A 26165-nucleotide genomic window follows, 5' to 3' on the forward strand; every position below is an offset into this window, starting at 1 on the left:
GTGTCCACAAACATTTGGACATTATAGTGTGTGTGTGAGTGTGTGTGTGTGTGTGTGTGTGTGTGTGTATATGTGTGTGTGTTTTGTGTGTGTGTGTAGAGCTGCCCCATCTCTGAGTGTGCAAGTTCTGCTCCCGCTCGACCTCAGACAAGATTCAGCTAGGATGGTTCTGAAGAACTGGCACAAGGACCTGTCCTGTATCCTAGGCTTGAGGAATGGACTCTGAAGCATCATCTCTGGTAAAAAAAGACATATCCAATATATTTCTATAGTATTTTTTTGGAATCAAAATCAAAACACGAGACAGAAATAAGCAAGGTTTGGCTGCTTTTATGCATACGACACTGACACAGATAAACTCTTGATGTGTCATCATGTGTTAACAAAGAGGTAGCTGTCATTGTTATACATTGTAGTGCATGCTGATGTCATGGTCTGTTCTGACTTTGCGAGAGATGTTTTTGTGAGTCAGCTGCTTTGTGTGGCGTTCAGGAGGAGGGCTGATACCGTCTCTAGCAGTAGAATTGATTCTTTGAGAGATACTGTAGACAAGTACTGACATCTTTGGCACAACATCCAAAATTCCTGATCTCATGTATATGTCCCCATGCGTTGCTAGTGTTAAATGAGGACCAACAGTTGGCAAAGTTGGCAGATGCCAAAACTTATTTTAGAGGGATTAAAATGCTGGTTATTTATTTATGTGTTTATTTATTTAAGCATTTGATTTAATATAAAAGCATACATTTATACATTTATTATAGTCAAACAGTGCTGTACTGACCGATTTGATTATTATTTCTCAATTTCACACACTTTTATCTCAAATAAATGTAGAAACAATCTTAAATAATATTATGATTGTAGAACTGGGGGTGGAGCTAACTGGGATTGTTTACTAGCTTGGTTTCTGCTAAATTCTTTGAAATTGTCTATATTTAAGTGTTAAAAAATAGTTTTAGATATCCATATGTGCACATACTTTTCAAACAATGTAGTAGTATAATTATGATATAGGCTAGCATATTTCTAATTTCTGACATACATAAATATTTAAATACTAATTAAAAATGCAAATTATTTGACATGTAATGTGACAACACTAAACTATCCTAACAACCATTCAACCAGTCATTACCACCCACAAATTGGCATATATTTTGTACATGAGGAAATAGAAAAAATATATATAGATTGTCTTTGTTTGGAATTTTGGTCATTACATATACTTCTGTTTATTTTGAATATTAGGAAGTGAGCTTTTTCTAGGTTTAGATTTTGGTGTTAAGGCACTACATATATTAACATACATTAAACATGTTTTCAATTTGATTAAATCACAGTAGTCACAGTAATTGGTGTCCACTAAAAGTAAATAGTAATAGTGTTATGTTATCAATACCTAGTGTATACAGAATGTAAGTGGTTATTTTGTACATTTCTACTCTACTTTCAAAGGTAAAAATATGAGATTCTGTTATTTTCTTTTACAAATTTTATTATGTAAGAACATAAATATTTGACCCATAAGAGCCCAAGCTCTTTAAAAGATGTGGAAAGTTCCTTACAGCTCTTTGTTCTTCACTTTAACTATTAAGGTCCTTAGGCAACATATACTGAACAATCTGGATGCCTCTTAAAGGTCTGTTTCAACCCATTTAACGATTCAAATGATTTAATAAAAAACATAAAATAACATATTATATAATAATACATATATTACATATAACAATGCCCCATTTCTAGAACAAAATGATGAAATTCAATTTATAAAGTTGTTGTTACATTAATACATTGATTTTCTTAAAAAATAACTTCTCACTTCAGAAAGATTCTAGGAACAGTTGGTATTCTCTATTTATTTTCTTAACCTTCCAACAGTCTCTCACTTGTCTTAGAGTGTGAGAGTTCAATAGGTGAGCCTCTAAAATGATCAGTTTAAATAGTTAAATTACAGAATTAATGTGTAATTGAACTGGATTACAAGTGGAGGTTGTTCTTAGAGGAAAATTACCTGAATACTGGAAAAATAAAAACATTATTTGGCATTGCTTATGATATACCGTGTCTTACAGATGGCCTAAATAAGATAAACCAAGAATTTCTAAAGAAGATCTTAAGAAAATAAACAAGAATGGCTTATTTACATTAAGTTTTTTATTAGGAAAACTTGAATCCAGACCCAGGATTTTAACCCTGTAGAAGAAGTCTGCTCAATTCATGTAACAGATTAAATATTTTGAACCAATATTCAAAATTGCTCTGGGCTTTTATGGGTTCATTTGAATAAAACTAGTACAAATAAGTATAATTACTAATTCCTCACAAGCTGAGTTCAGGCCGAGTGCCTGCAGAGCTCTGCTGCAGAGGCAGATGTGTCTGGAGCTGAGAGGATAGAGGCCTTGTTGTCCTGTGTTCAGAGGAAATGGCTCATTGAGCACTTGTGCTCTGTGCTGTGCAGTCTGGTGCATGGCACTGCCCCGCTACTGATGTCATGCCTGCTGCCCAGGAAACTGTAGGGCCTGGAACCATCAGCAGGGTTAGATCACTCCTCTGCTTCAGCTCAATAGCCAAGTAACCCAAGACCTTTTTGTGTTTCGCCATGACACTGATGTTTTTCATTGTCTTGTTCTTGAGGTAATAACTATTTGAAATCTTATCGACATGAAGACTGTAGTGGCCGAGCTCTGAATAGGCTTTTGATTATGGTTACGTATTACGAAGCAATAAAATTACATGATTTTCAGATGAACATTGTTCTACTTTTATTTTCTTTGGCTTTTTGATGGCTAACTGGTCCCACATGTTTTGAGAACTCCAGATTGTTGGATGTGATTGTGCTATTTTTACAGCTTTTGTAGCGGTCAAATGGTTTCTGCATAGCAGCTGTTTTTTATGGGGGTGACCACCTATTAACACGCTAGCAACCACTAAGGAACTTCATAATAGCCACCCAGCATTGACCTAGGAACAACCTAGCAACACTATAGCACCCATTAGGCAACCACTTAGCAACTCCATAGCAACCATCAGGTATACCATCACAGAAAAAGCCACCAAGAAAAAGCAGTTGCACTTTCATGACCACATACATAGCAAGAGCCCATCAACTAAGCCTCTAAGGGGGAACTGCTTAATCTTTGCAACCTTTCTGCCTTTCTTCCAGTAAACAACTAACCCCAATGCCAATCATCCACCTGCATGCAATTAGCATCTGTTTAAACAGCTACAGTGGAAGTGTGTGGTCAGCTGCTAGAGTCTACAAATCTCTTGACTGGAAAGTATGTTTACATAGTTCTAATCTGAACAGTGAACAGTAGGGGCGCTGGTGATGGTGTCATATTTATTTACACTGTAGTATTTAATAGTGTAATACACTGAAACATGCATCATCATTCCATCCCTAACTCTGAAGTGTATTTCATACTGTGTTATCATGAAGAGGGGTAAAGTTTCTGAGATTACTCACAGGCAGTATTTACAGAAGGTTCATGTACAGTCAGCCTACGTCTGGAAGTCCAGTGAATTGTTCCCTCTGTCAGCGAACGAGCAAAAGCGGGGGCTAGGAATGCGTTTCTAGGGTTGAGATATATTTTTCTCCCACATTCTCCGTCTCTCCTGAGCTTTGCCCCCAGGCCTCGCTTGCTATTCGCTATTTGAAGGTGAATTTTAGGGGCCTGTATTGAGGTATAGTCCTGGTATCTAATCAAATACATAAACTGGACTCAATGCATTCAGTGCTTGTAGCAATCTCTCACAATATCTATTCATGTAAAGCAAAAAGCACTGGCTTTTTCTGGAAATGGGATCATGGGATTTTTGCCGCATGTTAATTTTTCGGGAGAAACAAGCATTTCATTCACTGTGCCAGCCTCATTTTTCAAAAACCAAACAATGCAGCCCACACATTGATGTCACGATTAAAAAAGAATGCTACAGATTTTTTTCTTTGCCATGAGGGCTTGAGTGTTTTGACAATGAGCACAAATGGAAAAGTGTTATCACAGGATCTTCACCATGTTTATTCGTCTTTGATCTTTTCTCCTGGTGATTTAACTTACAGCAGTTTGTTTTTTAACCCCATGAAGCAACTAGGCTTATTACACACTAGGGTGTACTATTCAGTAACAACAGGGACATCTGTACACACTGGTGGGGCTATTCTTTGGTAATAGAAGTTTGTAATAACACTTTCGGCCTGCCGGTGGTCCATAGGCTGTTAAGGGGTTATACTTTCATAAAGTACTTTTTTCCCTCAATCAATACTGAGAGATGTCAGATAATTGGACGTTTTGATTTTTTTTTTGTTTTGTTTTAAACCAAGGATCTGCTTAAAAAGGAAAAAACAGGACAGTCAAATAAAGAGGATGTAAATCAGCATTCGCATCGTAAGTCAGTCAGAAGTTCACGTGAGAATGACGGACTGAGAGAGAGAGAGAGAGACAGAGAGAGAGAGAGAGAGAGAGTGGGGGATGGCATGTCATTCATGGCGCGTGAATAGGGTGGGTAAGGAGTCAGGAGACAATTGCAAATAGAGAGCATTAGTTTGAGTGGCTTACAGTAAAGGAAGCATCTGCTGGGATATTTATTGTTTTTGGGGCATGTTATTTTCACTGTAATGCTGGTTATGATCGAGATGGGCATCTGTGATGGGATTACCATGAAATTAGGATGACCGAACATTGATATAATCACTATCATCATCATCATACCAGAGGACACCTGACCCTGAAGGTAACAGTTGGAGCTGGTTACTGAATCTATTGAATGTATTGAACTTACTGAATTGCATGTCATTTTAATGTAATGCTGCCTACAACTATTTGTTGTCTTTATTTAGTACTGTGATGACCTGGAGGCGTGGATGGGTCAGCGCCACTGAGTTCTGAATGCTTCTGTCTAAACTGGTAGGCCTTGAACCTCCACACTCATTTCCTCATTTAACTGCCGTTGGTAGTTCCAGTGTAAGTGTAAGTTTGGAAACTACTGGGTCCCAGGATTAGCAACCCCAATTATTGGGATTTTATGTAGAATTTAATATCTGCAGCATGTTTTAACTGATGTGTATGGGCATTAAACTGCATACAAATCTAAAAGAGGCCAGATTTTCCCTAAGTTTACATCAGTTTGGTTCTTCTGCATGTTTAAGTGCTATGCTGTGAAGTGGCAATTAGTGAGTTCACACTTGAGCTTGGTTTCAGGCTTTAGTTAGCGAGCACATTGTGTGTTTTAAAGCCTTTGGATGTGTAGCGGGGTTGAAAGTTTGCTCTGTTGCATATAAAAGTGTACTACAGTGAGATGTATTCACTATGCACTCTTATGTAACAGAACTCTTCACTAAGAGCAGAGGTGGCAAGTAAAAAGTGGAATGATTTTTGCTGGATTTGTACTTTCCTTGAACATGCTTCTACACTTTAAGCTGTAAAGGTTAAATAAACAACCTCCTTTTTGGTGCTATATAGAACCTGTATTTTGTAAAATGTTCCATATAGAACCATGCATTAAAGGTTTTCCAGCAATCTGAGGAACGTGTTTTAACCATTTAAGCATCCAAACTGATTATTCGAGTTGTCGCTGTTATGGAAGCTTTGCCTTTATTAAAGAAGAATCCATAAAGAACCTTGTTTGTACTTTTTAGCTTCTGAGTTTTTTTAGCTTCTGTTCAAGCTGTATTTGGGAAAGGTGCTGCTACTTAAGAGTCACAAGTCCCTTGGACTTAGTAGTTGGCTATGTAAAATTGGGTTTAAAAAAAGTCTTAAAATCTACAATGTTAATTAATAAAATGGGCCAAACCAGAAAATTAGGTTGTACCATAAACAAAAAAAACACATAAGTTCCTAAAGAACCCTCAAATGGATGGCAGAACCAATGTGTAAATGATTTTTGCATGCATGTAGGACTGCTTTAATGTATAAAGAACTTAAGGAACTAAAGGAAAACCCTTTACCTTGTATACCATTAAAAGGTTCTTAACTTTCACAAATCTCTAGTTCTTTACGCATCCAAAACTGGTCCTTTTGTGACACCTTTATTCTTGTGACAACTTCTGTCCACAGTGATTTAGTGAGTAGACAATAGACAGTAGATACATGTGCAGCATGTCATTGGTCACAAGTTTTGCATTTGCCTCCCTGAAAAGTGCCACGGACTTAATGCAAGCATCGTTTTGAGAGATTCGTTTTTAAGCTGTGCCAGAAGGAAGAGGGGAACCAAGCCATTCTAAATGAAGTGGGAAGCTCATTTCTTGACTAAGGGCTGAGGATGCCAAGTAGTGGGAATCTCATCCTACGAGCATGGTCTCAGCAGAGGAGTCAAATTGGAGAGTTTTAGAGGGTTGTGGATTAGACAGACGGAAGCTTTCTGAATGTTATGTAGCGTGGATGTCTCATGTGGAAGAATAGAAGAGTAGAAGGCCGGTCTTGGAATGAGCAAAGCCTGATTAAGGCCTTGGCCAGCACTGGTGCTCAGGAAGGATTGTCTGATCTGACGTTTTAGAACAAGAGGGACCTTCAGAACAGATAAGGCAATCTCAATTAATGGATCTGAGCTGCATGGATGGTGGTAGAACTCCAACCAGAACAGGGCTAGAGATGGATTTGTTGATGGAAGATCAAGAGACACAAATATGTTTGTCATTTCTTGAACAGTGGCCTTGTAAACAAATGTAAATCCAGTTACCTGGTGATTTTTGGTCAATAGCAATGTGATGAGAATTCATCCCTGGTGAACTTCAGTGGCAGTGGCAATAGTGAGAATTTTTATGCCCAATTCTGATTTCCTTACAAGAAAATTGGCTGAATGATTTTATTTTATTCCAATGTGTCCCTATTTGTAGTGGTAGTGTTGTAGTGTGCAGGGTGCATGGTTGGACAGAATGTCCAAATAGTATGCAAACTATTAACTTCACTGTCAAAACTGGAATTTTACTTTGAATTTCTGGGGCACTTGAATGAATTTTCTACTGAGTGGCGCTCTATAAATAAAATGAATGATTCCATAGGAAGATTTGTATGTTGGTAGTGTTATTAGCCACATGTCCTGAGCAAATGTTTTCTTCAACATCATCTTACCTCAAGCATGTGTCTAGGAAAGATGATATTTTAAATAAAGGAGATTAAAACACATGAATGGCATTTTTTAATATGTTGCTTACTTGCTGTGGATTATTCTAGCTAGAATAGTTTTCTGATGTTTTGGACATGCTAGAACATAATGGCCCAGTAGAGCCTAATGCATTATTTCCATTATCATGTTCATCAGTTGAAGATGGTTCAATGTTAATTCAATGTGTAATTCAATTTCTTCCCTCATTCAACTTTTTGTTTGGTTTATTATTTGTATTTTAATCCTATAGCAGAAACTACTATGAATAATTTAGTAACAGCAAAGACAGTCTAATAGCATAGGGTTCTGTTTCAGGGTCTATGCTGTTAATTATGAGAGAACTGCAATTATGAGGGTAAAGAGCTGAAGTGTATGTCTATGTATGCGATTTAAAGAGTGAAGGCCTAACTAGGCCTAACTGATGCCATTTCTCACTTTTTTCCACACTTACTTTTCCAAGAGCAATTTTTAAAAAAGCAATGTGCTATAGTTTGCATCATGGGGCTGTCATGTACCTACATAACTGGCAAAAAGTGGGATTAAATGGCCAGATGTCAAAGAAAGCTAAAAGTAAATCTATCTTTGGTCTTCTTATTACCATTTTTTTTTTGTCAGACCTGTTAGGCAGTGAGTTGGTGGTGTAAGTGGTGGTTGTCCCAAACAGAGATGAGGACTGAGAGATGGTGGGAATTTCTGGCCACATTCACTTTCCTGCTGCGAATATGGATAGTGGTTTCTGTGACGGAAATCCCTCCTAATGGTGAGCAGATCTTTGGTTTTGCAGTAGTTCTTTCAGTAGACTTTCTCTCTGGGCTGTGACTTTGTTCGACAATGTCTGTATTTATCGTGTTGTGTCTGTACAAAACCCATCCACAGTGAGACAGCCACCTATGATAACTAAGCAGAGTGTTCAAGATCACATTGTGGAGCCGACTGATCCCATTACAGTGGAATGTGAAGCCACTGGAAACCCCCCTCCAGTGTAGGTGACACAACTAACTTTACAAATTTCTGTTGCTCCATTTTTTAGATCCATTCACCCTAAAAGTTTCCTAAGCTTATTAGAAATCATTAGGTTGTTACAATGTTGTATGTTAACCATTTATCCGAAGAATACACACTCAGGGACTTTATAAAACATGCATAAGCACAAAAAGGTATTCATAAAGCAATAATTGAGTGGTAATGAACAGCTTATGGCAACATCTCAAAATTATATGAGATGTCTAATGAAGAATGCTCAGATGCTGTTATGCCTATTTACAACCCTGTTATTTTGCCTTAAAATTAAAACACACAGAGGTTCCTTTTATGGTGGGCTTGTGGGAAAAAAAACTCTGCTTTTATTGGTTAGTTCATGTCTCTGAGACCTTGGAGATGCCAAGCTTAAGCCAGCCTTGCATTGCATATCTTTTAAGACAAAGTAAAAGTAAAAAGAACTTTCTGTAGTTATTCCCAAGTCTTACCAGGTAGTGTTGCTGTCCTCTCTGAGTCCTCTCAGTGTCCAGTTGGCATAGTGTGTGGTTATCTAGCTGAAGAAATTGCAGTAAGCTAGCACCCAGCTAACTTCATCCCCTTTCCTAGCTCGCTTTCCCCAACCATGGTACCTTGATAGATTTCCCAGTTGGCTTCACTTAGGCTCTTTTCCATATTCTCCTGAAGTAGTCCATGCGTTTAGCTTCTAAATAGCTAGTAGGCTGGGTGTATATACATTTCGGGGGTGTAAATAAAATCAGTAAAGAACTGAAATGAATGAAATGAGGTCACTACAGTTTAATAGGTTTACAGTTTGTCATTTCCATGTAGCAAACTCTCAATATTTAGCTATGCCAAGGTCATTTTGTACTTTAGCACCAAAACAATACATATCTAGAACTACTAAGTGTGTTTTACTATACATATGCCATTTACAGTTGCAATCTTTGCAAATTTTTCAAGCAAAATTCAGCTGTTTGCAATAAGCCAAACTAGAACAATTTAAACAGCCAATAAACACAACTACTAGAACAAGCGGTTTCTCCAAAAGGATACAAAAAGATAGCAAAGGCATTGAATGTTCCCAGAGATACAGGCACTGAGGTTTCTGAGGTTTGCACGGCAAGGCACATACTAAGTGCTGAAGGTCTCCAGGCCTGTACACCTCTACTGACCCCCAAAGACAATCTGCTCCAGATTTTGTTCTGTAAAGCGCTGAAACTAAATTGGAACTTTTCAGGCCTATGGACCAGCGGTATGTCTGGAGGAGGAAAAATGAAGCACCTGAAGCTGCTTCCTCTGGCACTGGAAACCTGCAGCATGGGGAGGGCAAGGTGGATTCAAATAAGTATCATTAAATCCTAGGAGAAAACTTCTTGTGAGGAAGTTAAAGCTTGGGCATTGTTGGACCTTCCAACAGGACAATGATCTAAAGCAGACCTCTAAGTCCAAGGCTTGGTTTCAGAAGAAGTCCTGGAAAATTGTGGAGTGGTGGCTTGAACCTCACAGAAAATCTATGGTGGGATTTGAAGTAGGCGCTTGCAGCACCTTGCATGAGGAACAGCTTAAGATTCCTTAGGAATGCTACCAGAAGCTGGTGTCTGGCTATGCATCATGTTTGCAGCAGGTCATAACAGTAAAAGGGTCTCTACTAAGTACTAAAGACACTTGACGGGGTTGAATAATTCTAAGACTGCAGTCGTCATTAAAAGTGTGATTTTGTATTGAATTTGGAGAAACCACTTGTTCTATTAGTTGTGTTGAGCTATTTAAAATGGTCTTGTTTGATTGGTTTATTGCAAACAGCTGAATGTTCGTACATTTTGCAAATAACCCTTATTTGCAATGGAGGTTATAAGTAAGTTCCATTACGTTACAAAGAAGCTTCATGGCAGTATGAGATCCCTATTCACATTGCAATTACTGGCATAAGCTGTACATAAGTACTCATACATTGCTTTTTAAGTACATTATGCAGTGCTTATGCATGTGTAGACTCATCACAAACAAGTACAAATGAAACTCTTCTGTACTTCTTCTCTCGGCTAATGTAGCTTCACTTGGACTCGTAATGGCGTGTATCTGAATGTGGCGCGGGACCCTCAGGTCTCCATGAAAAGACGTTCTGGCACGCTGGAGATTTTTTTCTGGGGACGGCCTGAAGATTACGAGGGCTTGTACCAGTGCACAGCTACGAATGAGTTTGGCTCGGCTGTGTCCAGTCATATTCATTTGCGTGTCTCCAGTAAGCCCTCTTAAATACAATGTTTCCTGAATGGTTTCTTGGCTTGGACAGATGGTTCTAGAAAAAAAAGCTTTAACTAGAATAGACCCTTAAATTTAGCAGGTACTTCTCAATGTTCTGAAGAAGCTGAATTTTCATAATAAAAAAAAAAAAAACAATTTGTTTGAGTTTGATGTAGTATATAAACATTATTACCATTATTACCATTTCAAAAGGTTCTATTTATTCCTTAATCCAATCTGTTTAATTCGGTGGGAAAAAAACAAACTCATATCAGTCCCTATACCCATGCAAATGTCACATGTGGGCATCAGAATAAGAAAAAATTAGTAAATAAAAAATGATGTAGGAAATGGACCATCATTAAAAATACATATTGTTATAATCTCTGTCCTCCTGTTCCTCTGTTTCCGTTCCAAACAGAGGCTCGTTCATGGCTGAAGGAGTATTTGGAGCCAGTGTCTGTGTTTGTCGGACTTCCTCTTATTCTGCCGTGTAATCCTCCAGTTGGCCCTCCCAAACCCCAGACCTACTGGATGAACAGCTGTGAGCACTAATTGCCTCCACTGCGAAAGAACAGTGGTCGCAGTCACAAAGTTTGGAACAGAGCCAAGTCACATAGTCACACAGTCTCAGTGAAATTTACAAAGGTCAAATAAAGTGTGCTAAACATTTTGATTTGTTCTGTCACCCAAGCGATGGTACCAATCCGGCAGGACCGTAGAGTATCGATGGCAGAGAATGGAGACCTGTACTTCTCCAGTATCGTCGCTGAGGACTCTCTCACGAACTATGTCTGCACAGCCCGCTTTCCTAACTCCAACACCATCCAGCAGAAACCTCCACTCATCCTTCAGGTGCTCACAGGTAAAGAATAACTCCATTAGCACTTATTTGGATAGATTTGCCCTGACTGGTGTTTCAGCATCTGGCCTACGATCTGCTTCTTATCTGGCTTACAGTAACTATGGGTGATGAGTGATCTTAGGTGGAGGCATCCTGAAAGAGAGAGTGGCTTGAGTTTTTTGGCGGGGTGATTTATAGCTATTATTTACAAATTGGTGCCCCCCCCCCCCTCTTTTAGTAACACCCCTTTACTCCCCTGGAAGACTTTACACTTTTTGAAGGCATTCAGCCACAAGAACATCGATCAGGTACTGAAGTTGGCTGATTTGTTCTGGATCACAAGCACCACTCTAACTCATTCCAACTCAAGGTAGTGGAAGGAGCTCCACTGCTCCAGAGAACACAGTCCAATTGGGGGTGAGCTATATACCCCCATATAAATAAAATCTATAATAGAATCTGACCAAATGTATAGTTTTCAATTCGAGGAGGGAGTTTATTCGCTTACAGCATAACCAGCAAGCAAGATTTGCTCATTTTGTTGAAAGGCAGGACTTTATCTATAAACAGACATCATATTGAGCATTATGAGAACTCCTATTCAGATTTCATCTGGTCTTCTCTCCATATTTGACCAGTCTCCTCATTGATAATGTCTTTGGGGCAACTTAACATCCCTGTGTCAGTAATGTGTACACCCTAAAGCAGGGGTGTCTGATCTTATCTACAAAAGGGTCAATTTGGCTGCAGGTTTTTATTCAAGCCAAGCGGAGGCACATGTGATCAGCTGTGAGAAGACTCAGCAGTTGATTAAAGTGGAATCCGGTGTGCTGCTGGTTGTGTAGAATGAAAACACACCGGTCCATTGCGGAGGAGATTGGACACCCCTGCCCTAAAGCAGCTGATTGTTTCTGATAGTAGAAATGGTATCTTCTATAACTTTGTGGTATAGCTTGTTTGCAGAAGACACATTATTATCTCCTTCTAACTGTCTAACACAATGCAGGTCATGATTCAGGCTTCAATCAACAACTGTCCAGCATTGAACAGTTGTCCAGAAAGCTGGTACTGACCCACTAACTCATAACTTATCCACCTTTTGGTTGGCATTGCATGCTGATAAGAAGATTCAGCTGTGTTCTGATGTGTGTTTTGTGCACCTTTCAGCCCGAATGGCAGCTCAGATTGCTCCCAAATTCATGAAGCCCAAAGGGACAGCCAGCACTCAGATTGGCATGCTGGGAGAGGAGCTTGTCCTGGAGTGTTTTGCTTCTGGAGTGTAAGTCTTGTACTATGAAGCTTTAGAAAATATATATATATGACAGATGTTGAGATCTTTGGTTGCAGTGATGCTTGGCTGCTCTCTCTCTCTTTCTCTACTGTCTCAGTCCAGCTCCCACCATCAAATGGACTAAAGACTGGGAAGCACTGACCATGTCAGGCATGAAGCTAGAGAACTTCAATAAAACTCTGCGCATCAAGAAGGTCTCTATGGAAGATGGAGGCGACTATATCTGCACTGCCAGCAACAGGATGGGCTACCTGGACCATATCATCACTGTCAGAGTCAAATGTAAATTCATATTAAATATCACTTCATATTAAGTATCACCTGTTACCAAAAGCTCTGCACTGTCGACTGAGACTATTCTCAGATCTTCATATTGGTCCTTCTTACTCTTTCTCTCTCCACTTTGCAGCGGCTCCCTTTTGGGTCGAGAAGCCGGAGAGTCTAGTTCTTTCTCGAGATGATAGCGGGCAGATAGTATGTCAGGCTGATGGAATCCCCAGACCTCGGATACAATGGCTAGTAAATGGAGAACCAATTGAGGGTACGAGACATTACATGATGTGGCCATGATCTCCTAGCCTCCATCTTGCGTCCAAACATTCATCCATCCACTCTTCTTGCTGTCTGTCCATGTATCTGTCTATCCATCCATTGGTCCAGTCATTAACCTGTCTATACATCCAGCCTTCTATCTGTCTATCCATCCATCCATCTATCCATCTCTTTAGCTGTCTTTCTTTCAGTCATCCATCAATTGGTCCTTCTAGCTGTAGACCCATCCATCCATCCATCCACCCATCCATCCATCCATCCATCCATTCATCCATCTCTCTACTTGCCTATAAATCTATAGATAAAATGTTTTGCTTTGTTGATGGGATATTGTTCCAGATGCTCCTAAGAGTCCAGGTAGACAGGTATCTGGAGACACTCTGACATTTCGCTCTGTGGTACCAGACAGCACAGCTGTGTTCCAGTGTAATGCATCCAACCAATATGGCTACATACTGGCCAATGCCTTCCTTGCAGTCATGGGTAAGATACTACAAATTCAGTTTCACATCAAGAACTATAAAACTATAAAAGCTGCTAATTGTTTTCATAATTCATAATTTCATGTCTCCTCCTGTAGACATGAAGCCTCGATTGCTGGGCTTTAGAGACCAGTTGGTTAAAGTGACTGAAGGTAGTCAGACTCTTCTGCACTGTCCATATTTTGGATCCCCAAAACCAGACTTGCGGTGGTAATGGCTCTGTTATGAATACACTAATAATGATGATCTGTTATTTACTTTGGAAAAAGTTAACACAGATGTTTGTACAGATACTCATATATATATGTGTGTGTGTAGGTCAAAAGGTGGGATAGGTTCGTTAGAGGGAGGTCGTTTTAGAGTCCTCTCAAATGGGACACTTGAGATCAAGCGCACCAAACTCCAGGACCAAGGAACGTATGTCTGCGTTGCCAGCAATGTCATCGGGCGAGACGAGATGGACGTACAGCTGGAAGTCAAAGGTCGTATTTTGGAATTCTTCAAATTTTCTTAATGAAAAATGTACTATACCTGCTGAAAGACGATCCTTTTCCCATTTCTTTGTATGTATTACCATTATATAAGTAACTTATTTATATGTAATATGTAAATGTATTATGCAGTCATCATTTTTTCATTATAAATTTACTACTCCCATTATCTGTAAATACGTCTAAATTAGCACATGTTGATATCTTCCAGAGCCCACTAAAATCCTCCGTGCCCCACATAACGTGATTGTGATAAAGGGGAGCTTGGCACGCTTTGACTGTAAGATCCAAACTGACCCAACCTTGGACGTGACTGTCACCTGGCTCAAGGACAAAAAGTTCCTGATCTTAGGTAGAAGGTACATGCATCCATCTGAATATGCTGAGATTTGATTGCATCAGGGCTTCTGTGAAATGGCACTATCACATTTTAGCATTCATGACTTACAAATGGCCATGTGTATGCGCAGGATGACAAAGGATGAGGACTCTCTGAGCATCGCTGATGTGTATAGAAGAGATGAGGGGATGTACACATGCAGAATTAAGAGTGAAGTGGAGGAGATCAGTGTATCAGCCAAACTCACTGTGATGGGTATGCAGAATATACACATACACACACAGAAAAACAACACACACAGTAGTGCAAGGAAGGCTAACCCTCCATTTCATCTTCTTTATTTAGATCGTCCTGACCCCCCTACAGACCTAGAGGTGTCTGATCCATCTGAGAGGAGTGCTAGACTCACTTGGGTACCAGGACTGAGCAACCACAGCCCTATCAAAGGTATCAAAGTCATTTATTAATTTTAGTTTTATTTATAAATGATTTTTTCTCTGATATTTTTGTCAGGATTTTTGTATTTGGTGCTTGTGTACAGCTTTTTGATCGCTGACAGAACTCTGCCAACTCATAGCATAGCAACTATAGCTACCAGCACCCTACAAATCATCTCACATCTGGGACAGCATAGCAATCTCTTACCAAAAGCATAGCACCCACAAGTCTAGTAACTGCATAGCAACCACCTAGGACACAATAGCAACTGCTTAGCAACAGCATAGCAACCACAATGACCTAGTAAATGCATATCAACCACTTGGGATACATTGCAACTGCTTAGCAACAACATGGCAACTACAATGGCATTGCAATGGCATAGCTACCTCCTGGGATACCATGATAACTGCTTAGAAATGCCATAGCAACCACATAAAACAGCAAAGAAACTGTCAAGAATTCCATAGCAACCACTTGGAACAGCATAGCAACTGCCTAGCAACAACCTAGCCACCATTCAAGAATTGCTTATGCTGTACAGTCATTGGTTTTAATGGTTTTAATGTCTTTCAATGTTTTTTTTTTATTATTAATTAATGGTGTACACAATTTTACAGCTTTCTACCAATGTTGTTATACTGTAAGATTGAATTATGAATGATTGATTTCACATTGATTTGATCATGTTACATACAATAGACCATGTGCAGTAATTGTACTGGAAATCTCTCTTTCAGAGTATCTTGTGCAATATACTGAAGATCTCCTCGCTGACTATTGGCTAGTACCGAGTGGCTGGAAGAACCTGACCAGTTACCCTGGCCACCTGAACTCGGTTATGCTGAAACTCATGCCATTTGTTGAGTACCAGTTCCGAGTTATCGCAATCAATGGCATCGGCCCCAGCAGGCCCAGCAAGCCATCTGTGTATTACGAGACTGGTGGAGCTGGTTAGTTTCTGACATTCACATACAGTTCTACCTAATCTGTGGAGCTGGAATTACACACTGGATCAGTGCTAGTTTCAAAAGCAAGACAGTTATTGTTAGTAGAAAAGTGCCTCAGGTACAATCTGTCTGTGTGTTGTGTTCTGTTCAGTGCCGGATGCCATCCCAAAAAACATTAAAGGAGTCGGGACTGGAATCTTCAGAAATAATATGGAGATCAGCTGGGAGGTGATGGAATTTTGGGTTCATAAATGTGTGTGTGACTGTGTTGGTGGGGTGTATGTTCAGTTGTATGCTCAGGACTGTGTTCTGTCAGATAACAAGCCTTTTAAACTACTGATACTACCTTACATCTATTGTACCTATAGACCTGGATAACCCTTGCTTGCGTATTTATTTTTTCTGATACCTGATACACCTGATATTTGATATATGTGATATATGGGGGCAGTGGTGGCTCAGTGGTTAGAGTGCTGGGCTATTGATAACAGGGTTGTGGGTTCGATTCCTGGGCTCGGCACTACCACTGTGGGATTCCTGGGCTCGGCACAAGCTACCACTGTTGGGCCCTTTACCCTCTCTGCTCCTGTGGCTGCCCACCGCTCTGGGTGTGTGTGTACTCACTGCCCCTAGTTCACTAGTGTGTGTGTGTTCACTACCACAGATGGGTTAAATCCGGAGGACACATTTAGCTGTATATAGTACATAAGGCTGAATGTGCAGCTTTTCTCCGAGCGGGCTGGCTGCCCGGCGATGCCGAAAAGAGGTGGTGGCAGGCTTTAGATGTATCGTGGCAGTGTTGGGGGCATTGCTAGTACTAGAGGGAGTAACAAAGGGGTGGGTTGATTGATTTTAGCAATCCCCTATTCCCATGGCAACATCACTTGTGAATTTAGACAGCAGTTAGTATGCACAGATTCATCCAAACTGTACTGTTGAGTAACTGTGGTGTGTTGTGTCTGAAGCCGTTGGAGTATAGAGAGTGGAACGGGCCAAAGCTCGGCTACATGGTGTGGTGGAGGCGGAGGGACTCCAGAGAGGAGTGGAAGAATTACACCACCTACTGGTGGTGCAGTCACATCATCTACGAGACAGACACATTCACACCCTACGAGATCAAAGTACAGGCCATCAATGACTTTGGCCTTGGTCCAGAGTCCCCCATTGTCATCGGCTTCTCTGGGGAGGATCGTGAGTGATATTATCCCACGCACACACAGCTACACATGCACAAGCACAGTTAAACCCTCAGGACGTACTGCTAAGACCATCGTTATGTAAGTGTAAATAGCAAAAGACACTAACTCATAGCTGTAAAATGAACCAAACAGCTGCTGTGCACACATGACTGATGATGGTATAATGGGACATTGTACAGTGCATGAAGTTATTAACCTCAGACATGGTTCATGACATGGTTTAACAGGTCCCACTGTTGCTCCCACTGACCTGCGGGTCTCGGATGTTGAGAGCACGAAACTGACAGTCCATTGGCAGCCTGTGCCTCGAGACAGCATCAACGGAGAGATTAAGGAGTACACGGTGAGACCTGGGTAGCAGTCACTTCTACAGAACCACAACAAGCAAATAATAAACAGCTTCTACGTACATGATATGGATAAAAGTATTGGGACAAATGCTAATTCAATGTTTCTACTAAAATCAAGGGTATTAGAAAAAATGTTTTCCTGCTTTTGTTGGAGTAACTGTCTCTACTATCCAGGGAAGGCTTTCTATTAGACTGGGAGCATTATTGTAGGGATTTGATTGCATTCAGCGACAAGAGTGTTAGCAAGGTCAGGATGTTGGATGATCATCACCCCACATCCTCCCAAAATCCTCCCAAAAATATTGGACGGAGCTCCAACATGGGTACATGTGGGACCAAATGGAATGTGTTCTGTCATATAACAAGCCTTTTACAAACTACTGATACTACCTTACACCTATTGTACCTATAGACCCGGAGTACCCTTGCCCTGCATATTCATTTTTTCTAATACCTGATACACCTGATATATGAGCCCTTAAGGCTGAATGTGCAGGGTAGGGGGGAGATGGGGAGAAAAAAAGATTTCCTGCTTTTGTGGGAGTAACTGTCTCTACTATCCAGGGAAGGCTATCTACTAGATTCGGAGCATTATTGTAAGGATTTGATTGCATTCAGCGACAAGAGTATTAGTGAGGTCAGGATGTTCTGCTGGCAATGCTTCTCGACAGAGACTAGACAAGGTGTATGTGAGCACGAATATGACTCAGGTTACACAATGTCACACAGGTCCACTTCATGGTTAACTTTTTACATTTAGAATTAGCATGACATTGATATATAAACAATATTTTTGCAGATTTGGATCAATGTTGTTCAATGTTGACAGTTTATCCAAAAAAATCGAATAAGCTTATCTAATACAGCTCAACTGAATGAGTTCCACTGAGTGAAAGCATTGTAAGAACTGATGAGGTCCGGCCCAGTCGGTAATCAGCATGGTAGCTCTTGGGATCAGCTAATGAACCAGTTTTTGATTCTTTCAGCTCAGTGAGTCTGATTCAGCTCAGTGTCTTGGAGTCTGTCTAGCAGGGCGTCCTTAGTGGTTCTATGCACAAACACATGCCCAGGAAGTTAACGAGAAACTTTCTAATGTGTGGGTTTTTTTATGTTAAGATTTTTTTTATGAGGTTTAATTGTGAAAGTCATTTGTGTATTCATACTGTTGAGATGTTTATGATGCTATTCAGGTGTATTTCTGGCGCGAGAGCAGCCGTCTTCCTCATCATGGAGTCAACAGAAGGATTAAGTCCAAGAGTTTCAAAGCTAATGGTCCACGGCTTTCCGGTAGCCTTACTGGTCTCATTCCCTACAGCAACTACATGATGTACATTGTTGTGGCCAACAACCGCTTTGAGGGTCCACCCAGCCACAGGATTGAGTTCCAGACACTTGAGGGAGGTACTGAAAGCTGTTGTTATTATAATCACAGGATGAAAATCAGGATGAAATATTGAAATAGCATTTACTCTCTCTCTCTCTCTCTCTCTAGTGCCATCTGTCCCCAGGTCATTCAGGATCATGCACAGGCATTATGACACCATCTACTTGGACTGGGAAGAGCCTGCAGAACCCAACGGCATCCTCACTGGATATATCCTCAGATACCAGACATGTGAGGACCCCTCTATCCTCCATGTATGCTTGCACATGGCCTGGATGTATGGTTCTAGGGAAAACCTTTAATGTGATAATACGTCTTTCTGTTATGTGGAGGTTCTTTAAAACTTCACAAAGATTTTTCCAAAGCCAGTCACTGAAATGTTCTTTAGGCAACCAAATGAGGTTCTTCTGTAACATTGCTCCAAAAAGCAATGCAAAAGTGTAATACACATCATCTAATAGCACTAGAAGTGTGACTGCATGATTTCTGGTGTGACTGCATTTCTAGGGTAGTGGTGGCTCAGGGGTTAGAGCACTGGGCTATTGATGACAGGGTTAAGGGTTGACTGTTGGTCCCTTGAGCAAGGCCCTTCACCCTCTCTGCTCCCCAGGTGCCGCAGTATGAATGTGTCCCCTGCACGGATAGATTAAAGGCGGAGGCCGAATTGTGTCCAACACAAATGGTGAATATGATGGTCTTGTCTTGGATCTGAAGTAAGGTAGCCAGAATTCAGCTTTTGGACTGGACAGCGCATGTTTTTGGCTCCACATACACATACTGAATAATAAATGCAGGTCTTTGTCACAAATGCAGCCAGTAGTTCCCCTCCAGGCCTACAGCGGTCTCCCTAATCTAAGTATTATACTCTTAAAACACTGCTGCTACAAAGAGTTCTTTGAGCGATGCAAAAGAAGAAGCTTGATAAACCATGGCTGCATCAGAATGGTGTACGTATAACTGAAGTATGCAGTATAGATTAAAGTGTCAAAGTTGAGTATACTTAAATATCCAAGAAACATACTCGCACAGTCGTTTTTTGAGCGTGGTTTAGATGCGCAATGCAATACAAAACGAAAAAAAGAAGAGCTACTCATGTCTGCAACAATTCCAGACAAAGAGGCAAGAGCAGTGGCGGCTGGAGAACGTGCAGTGACGTATGTTGGCATAGCAATGCTTCATCACTTCCTGTTCGTAGAAAATGGGTCAATATATTAATATGTTGTGTACTAACCCGCCAAACCTGCACTAAGATAAGTACATAGTCAATACCTTATAGTACTAGTGTGTAGAACCTTTAAAGGTTTAAAGAAGTGGATGTAAAGGTTCTTTACCAATTGCTAGGTTCTTCACACTCAGATCTCATGTACAGAAATGCTTTTTTATGGAACCAAAACAGATTCTTCTATGGCATCGCTCAAAGAACCCTCTGCAGCACCTTTGTTTTTAGGTGTGTAGGGTAGGGCTCTCATCTGCACCTTTATCAGACCATCTAGTGGTATGTTTAAGACCAGGGGTTGGTTTGTTCTTTGCAAAGTCGAAGGTTGACCTACAATTCCAAGCCATGTTCTTTTTTTAGGTGTAGGTAAGGGAGCGGGTGTCTACAGACGTGACAGTCACCAGCAGTATTATATGCATGTCAACTGTTTATTGCACCAAATTCAATTTAATTGGTTAAACAGTTCCACCAAATGACATTGCAACTCAACAGGTTCTTTGAGCGATGCCATAGAATAACCACTTTTGGTTAACAGAGATTTTTGTAACAGGGATGTGTGAGGGTGATGAACGTTTTAAAGGACCTTCACTTGATCAAAGCCGTCTTTACCAGCTATTACTATAGATGGAAAATTCAGACTCCAGAAAGTAAAAATCCAGCCCAGGATTTTGATGCAACTGCCTGGGCATTGATGTGTGAGGGTTAAGATCCCTTTAAAGGTTTGAAGAACCTTGATGTAAATCGTTTTTACCAATTTGAAGGTTCTCCTCAATCATACGTCTCCATTACTACAACAGATGGTACTAAGATGGTCCAGGTAGTTGGAACAAAATTCTAGGGTGGACTAAATTTTCCATCTCTATCTATTACAGACATGAGACCCACAAAAGTAGTTCCTCTATGATATCATTTGAAGAACCTTTTGAGGATCCTTTATTTTTAAGAGTGTAGATAATCTTATAGGTGATGTCCTTCCCTGTATAGTGAATGTGTCTGTGGGAGAGAGGGTGCAAGTGGAGCACCTCCCCCCCAACACCACCTACTTCTCAATGCGGCGCTTCGACCGCTACACTCGCTACAAGTTCTCTCTGGCAGCCCGGACTCAGATCGGAGTTGGTGAGGCGGTTACAGAGGAGTCACCCCATTTCACAACTGAAGGTAAGAACACATTCCTACATGATTACACACAGGACATCCAAGTACTACAAAAAGTCAAAAATGGTTTTCTTTTCTGTGTGTGTGTGTGTGTGTGTGTGCTTCTGCTTGAACAGAATATACCCGGGATCAAGTGGATATAGCCACTCAGGGATGGTTCATTGGCTTGATGTGTGCCATTGCACTCTTCGTTCTCCTCATGCTTACGGTCTTCTTCATCAAAAGGAGTCGTGGGGGAAAGTATCCAGGTACAATTAGCACACCATTATTCAGGCTCTTTAAAGGGAATCTCTGAGGCACAGTAAGTGCACCATTATAGAAAATCTTTAGGGTAAGCCACTTAGGTACATGGCACCATTAGACGGGATATTTAGAGTATAGCTACTATCACTGGGTGTCTAATGTACAAAAACTTTCTTTGTAAAGTGCGGGACAAGCGAGATTTTGCACTTGGTCCTCTGGATGATAAGGAAGAGGGGAGTTTTGACTACAGGTAAGTTAATTTCTTAACTTTGCATACTGTTATTATTTAATTCTAATATTTATACATTTGCAATTATTTAATATAATATTAGGGGTATAACGGTCCTTAAAAGCAACAGTTCGGTTCATACCGGTTTGTTGCGGATTTGGTACAACAGGGGAAAAACAAGCAATAAATAAATAAATAAATAGACTAACCCAGGGTTATTTACATAAATATTAATATAAACATATTTACCATATTTACCATATTACCCCCCCCCCCCCAAGGCAGCTGCTTTAGCCTGTAGATTATTAAGCAGTAAATTGCAAACATTAGCATTTTGAATGTGTTTTGTGTTTTAGCACACATACCCTATATAGTATGGGTTTAGGGCAAGACTACAGTTACCATAACAATACTCATAAACCACTACAGTTCCCACAATACCATTCCAACACCAATACCAGCGACCTACAGCTTAGTTTTTCTGGGGGTCACAATTGCTTGTGAAATTACCACATTTACCCTAATAGTGCATACCGTTACGCCCCTAGCGTTAGTTAATATATATATAAATAATAACCTATTTGTAATTGAACAATAAACTATATGAAAATAATACAGTCTTGACCATCTTCCATGTCATGATTTAACCCTGTTATAGCACACTATGATGAGACTATGCACCACACTAACTTACATTCTCTCTTTTCCACATACATCCCTCCATCATTCAATTGTCTCACCTCTGTTCATTCTTCCTCACATCTTTTCCCATCGTGCCCCTGAAGGTCTCTTGAAAGGTATGATGTATGTCACACATAACAGTGTGTTTCCTTGTGTGATATTAGATTTTTGTGTATTGTGCAGCAACCAATAGGAGTACATGTGTACTGAGTACTGAGTCATTTTCAGTGGCTTCACTAGAACTAAATGAAACTGACCATGTTTCTCCATTCAATCAGTCTGCTGTCTGATACTGTACAGTTTATTCACCATGCCTAATTACAATGCTGATCTAAGTCGAAATGAATACATGATCATGACTGGAAGGTTCTGCGCACACTCCATGTTGCTTAATGTTTTATGTTGTTTGCTGTAGGATAACGCGATTGTCCACCCTACCTTACTCCAGGCGGTATGTATTTCCTTCAGGCTTTCAAGAGAACATTTACATTTATGGCATTTAGTTGACGCTCTTACTCATATTACAATAGTGGGCCAAAGTAGTGTTAGGAGTCTTGCCAAAGGACTCTTATTGGTGTAGCACAGGATAGTCACCCGGCCTGGGAATTAAACCCCAGTCTCCCACAAGGTGTAATTGCTCACTGGCAGGTACTGATGTCATCTGTTGCACCAATCCAACCACCAGAACACTGTAAAGTCATACATTAGCGTAAAGCTAGTTTATGGATCAATCATGGTCAAATCTATATGGACACAATGATACCTTTAGAAGTAATGAATCCAGTGTGTGTACATGTACATAAGTAATCTGAAGGTCATGGGAAAACTATACAAAGATTCTAAATACATGGTGTATTTAAAAAAAGTGCATGGACGTGACATTTAAACTCCAACATTAAATGTCCAAAATCTGGGAAGGCTACTGTACGTATTACAATACAGTACAATGCAAAACAGTACAATACAAGTATGATTCAAGATATTGTGATACTATTGCCATATAGTATATCATACCTAAATGATATACTGCAGTTCAATAAAATTATATATTTTATATCAACATATGCATAAAATAAAATAACAAAAAATTAGCAGTCAGAGCAGTGGGATCTGAAGACACAGATCTGAGTTGCAGGGTATAATAAATTACAGAAAATATTGTGGTTTTACGTTTTCACAGTACACAGTATTTCACAATTCTTTCTCTTGTTGTTGGGGTTGTTCCTCCTCTTATTATTAATATAATACACTGACCCTTAAAGGAATAAAAACTTTTTTTTAGGTTAAACTAAATATTTACATCAGTTGAAAAATGTAATTATGATAGAATGCGAATTATGTAAAAATACTCTTAAAAAAAAGAAAGCTGCACATGAGGTGGAGCTCTTTTGAACTATTTTGTTTCCAGCTAATGATTATTTTCATTATGGATTAATTTTCTGATTAGTTTTTCCACTAATCGATTGATTGGTTTGAAAAATTCTGGAAATGGTACGAAGTTGGTGGGATTGTTTTGCATTTTGAATTTGGTTGCATTTTGCAATGTTTATTATTCAGTAACTACAGGGACTGGCGGGGCTTTTCTCTGGTAATATAAGTTTGTAGTAACACTTTCGGCCTGCTGTGGGCCATAGGCTTTTTAAAGGGGTTAAGCAAATGTACACTAAAACCAGTTTAACTGCTGCAACACTAAGTACAACACTGCTATCTAGCAGTCAGGGTTTAAACACAACAGAAAATGAACCACTATTCCACCAATCATTTCATGTAAACTATTCATTAAAATCCACACTAGGTGTCTTTAAAATCTAGGAGTGTTTTTGGAATTCTTAAAAAACAATAAGAGCTTCAATCCAACAAGATATCATTATATGCCATGTATTTAGAATATACTGTTTATATGACAACTCAAACAGTCCAGAACTGGCCAAATCAGGTAACAGTATTACTGAGATTGACCCCATACACTGTGCTTATGTTCACGCCAGTATGTGTATATGCCTGTGTGTGTTTCTCTAGAGAGGAGGAAAGTCGTCAGGGTCGTAGTCAGGGGTCTATCGAAGACATGCAGAAGAGGACAAACAGCGATGACAGCCTGATGGAATATGGAGAGGGGGATGAGATCGAATTCAATGAAGATGGCTCTTTTATTGGAGAGTACACAGGCACCAGTAAGAGAGACAGAGACAGCAGCCAGTACCACGAGAGCTCCGAGGCCACCTCCCCGGTCGCCATCTACTCTTTTGCATAAAGCAACTTTCACATACACTGTGAGAGAGAGAGAGAGAGAGTAGAAGCGTGTGGTGTCCAAAACTGGGCCCACCGAAAATACTCAGCAGTTTCATCTTCAGTACAGCTACGCATGGACATGGGACTGGCCATGTTCAGCCATTTATGAAGCAGGACAGAACAGGACTGACACCAGAAGCACTGAATGCACTGATTCAGCTTTTAATATGGCGAAGGCGTTAGGCTTACAATGACATTTGGCAGTGATGCTGATCGAACGTGTTTTATATACCAATCAGATTTGTTTCTCATGTTTGTAAATGAAGAGAGAAGAGGCCAGTGTGGAAGATGAGTCTATTTATCATGTTGATAAGAGAAAAGAGGTGAACATGATTTAAGAATGGGTGTTAACGAGCTGGTTGAGACGGGCCTACGGCAACTTTCGTTGTTTAGGATAGAATTTTGAATGACAATGTTTTTTTTCTTCAATCTTTACTATCCGCATATCAACGGCCCCATATTTAAATGCTAACACACTCAGAGGAGTCAGATTGAACCACTATCATATGCAACTAACCATACTTAAATTTGGACATTATTGCTACTAATGGTCCACTATTGTGAGTCTGTTGGTACATCATGCAAACCTGCATTGAAAACTGAATCTCGGTACAACTTAGCTCCTTATGTTTGTCCCATTTGCTTGACTGGAAACCTTTTGTCCATGGTGTATTGTCTTTTATCTCTAATTCTGTAAATAACGTGGTGTTATCGGTACGATAATAAAACATGTTTCATACATTTCATTAATAAATTACAACTGTACACATCCCATAAAGACTTGTCATGTTCAAGTGAAACAATAAAAGGTATGCTGAAAGGATACAGGATACACAGGGGGACCAGGGGACCCAGCACAACCAGCACATTTACATTGTGTTGGAATGTCCATTCATCCATGAATGAGTCCAGTATAGGCGGCCCCGGGTGGTCCTGCCTGGTAATGTGTGGCATTGGTGGCAGTTCGAAAAAGAGGTGGGCTGGCTGTGTACGTGTCGGATGGGGTGTGTGTTGGTCTCGCCCTCACTAGTGTCGAGGGCGTGCATGTGACGGGGAGGAGGGAGAGAATATGTATGGGTTGGGTAATTGATGATCTTAATTGGTGAGAAAATGGGTAAAAATCTGAAATAAATAATACAAAAAATGCTCCAATATGACAATACATTGACTTCTATTGAAAGTTTCAGAGGGTTTTTCTAGGGATGTCCTGATCAGGTTATTTTGATCAGCTGATACTGATCTGATCTTGTGTTTCTATAAATTATACAGACACAGTTTAGATATGATGAGCTGCTGATTAATACTGAAGTAATTTATTATTTTTAGTAACATTCTGGACTGATTGATTTAATTTAGTGTGTTTAATATCTTATATTTCAGTCTGACTCTCCTGCTTGACCAATCAGCTCCCAATTCCTTTTAAACACTGCAGTCAAGTCACTTTGTATGAGTGGTACACACTCTGAACTGACATCTGTTGTTGTTTGTCAACCACTGATGTGAAATATATTTTTATAGTGGGTGATTTGGATTTTTATAGCAGTGATTTGGGTTTCTATAGCATGTGTGTGTGTATTAGCATTAGCATTAGTCATCACTCGGTTCTTAATGTGCTCCTCAGTGCGGGTTTAAAGTGTGCGGTTCTCCCGCTGGTAAAACAGAGCGTTTCAGTCATGGTTTAATAAAGGTTCAGATATTATGGTAT

The 26165-nt window shown here is 40.0% G+C and overlaps 1 protein-coding gene across 4 annotated transcripts; it reads left to right on the top strand.

The window, feature by feature from the left end:
* The first annotated feature begins 178 nt into the window (after positions 1 to 178).
* Positions 179 to 25238, top strand: nfascb (neurofascin homolog (chicken) b). 4 transcript variants are annotated; one of them, XM_072696302.1, is made up of 28 exons: positions 4503 to 4734; positions 4841 to 4907; positions 7720 to 7864; positions 7981 to 8086; positions 10134 to 10324; positions 10748 to 10870; positions 11021 to 11191; positions 12338 to 12449; positions 12559 to 12743; positions 12871 to 13002; positions 13353 to 13496; positions 13594 to 13705; positions 13814 to 13977; positions 14198 to 14345; positions 14457 to 14581; positions 14672 to 14773; positions 15505 to 15717; positions 15866 to 15942; positions 16680 to 16905; positions 17141 to 17256; positions 18454 to 18664; positions 18756 to 18878; positions 20848 to 21021; positions 21135 to 21266; positions 21445 to 21511; positions 22276 to 22287; positions 22587 to 22622; positions 24191 to 25238. In XM_072696302.1, the coding sequence occupies exons 3-28, from the start codon at positions 7771 to 7773 to the stop codon at positions 24420 to 24422; spliced, it is 3528 nt and encodes a 1175-aa protein (XP_072552403.1). In that variant the 5' UTR covers positions 4503 to 4734; positions 4841 to 4907; positions 7720 to 7770; the 3' UTR covers positions 24423 to 25238. The 4 variants fall into 4 exon arrangements, with proteins under 4 accessions (XP_072552400.1, XP_072552403.1, XP_072552399.1 ...); XM_072696299.1 differs by lacking the exon at positions 4503 to 4734 and adding an exon at positions 179 to 239 and having other exon boundaries at positions 14457 to 14773; XM_072696298.1 differs by having other exon boundaries at positions 14457 to 14773.
* Positions 25239 to 26165: the final 927 nt, after the last annotated feature.

The sequence above is a fragment of the Salminus brasiliensis genome, chromosome 14 (genome assembly GCF_030463535.1).
Source record: "Salminus brasiliensis chromosome 14, fSalBra1.hap2, whole genome shotgun sequence".
NCBI lineage: Eukaryota > Metazoa > Chordata > Actinopteri > Characiformes > Bryconidae > Salminus > Salminus brasiliensis.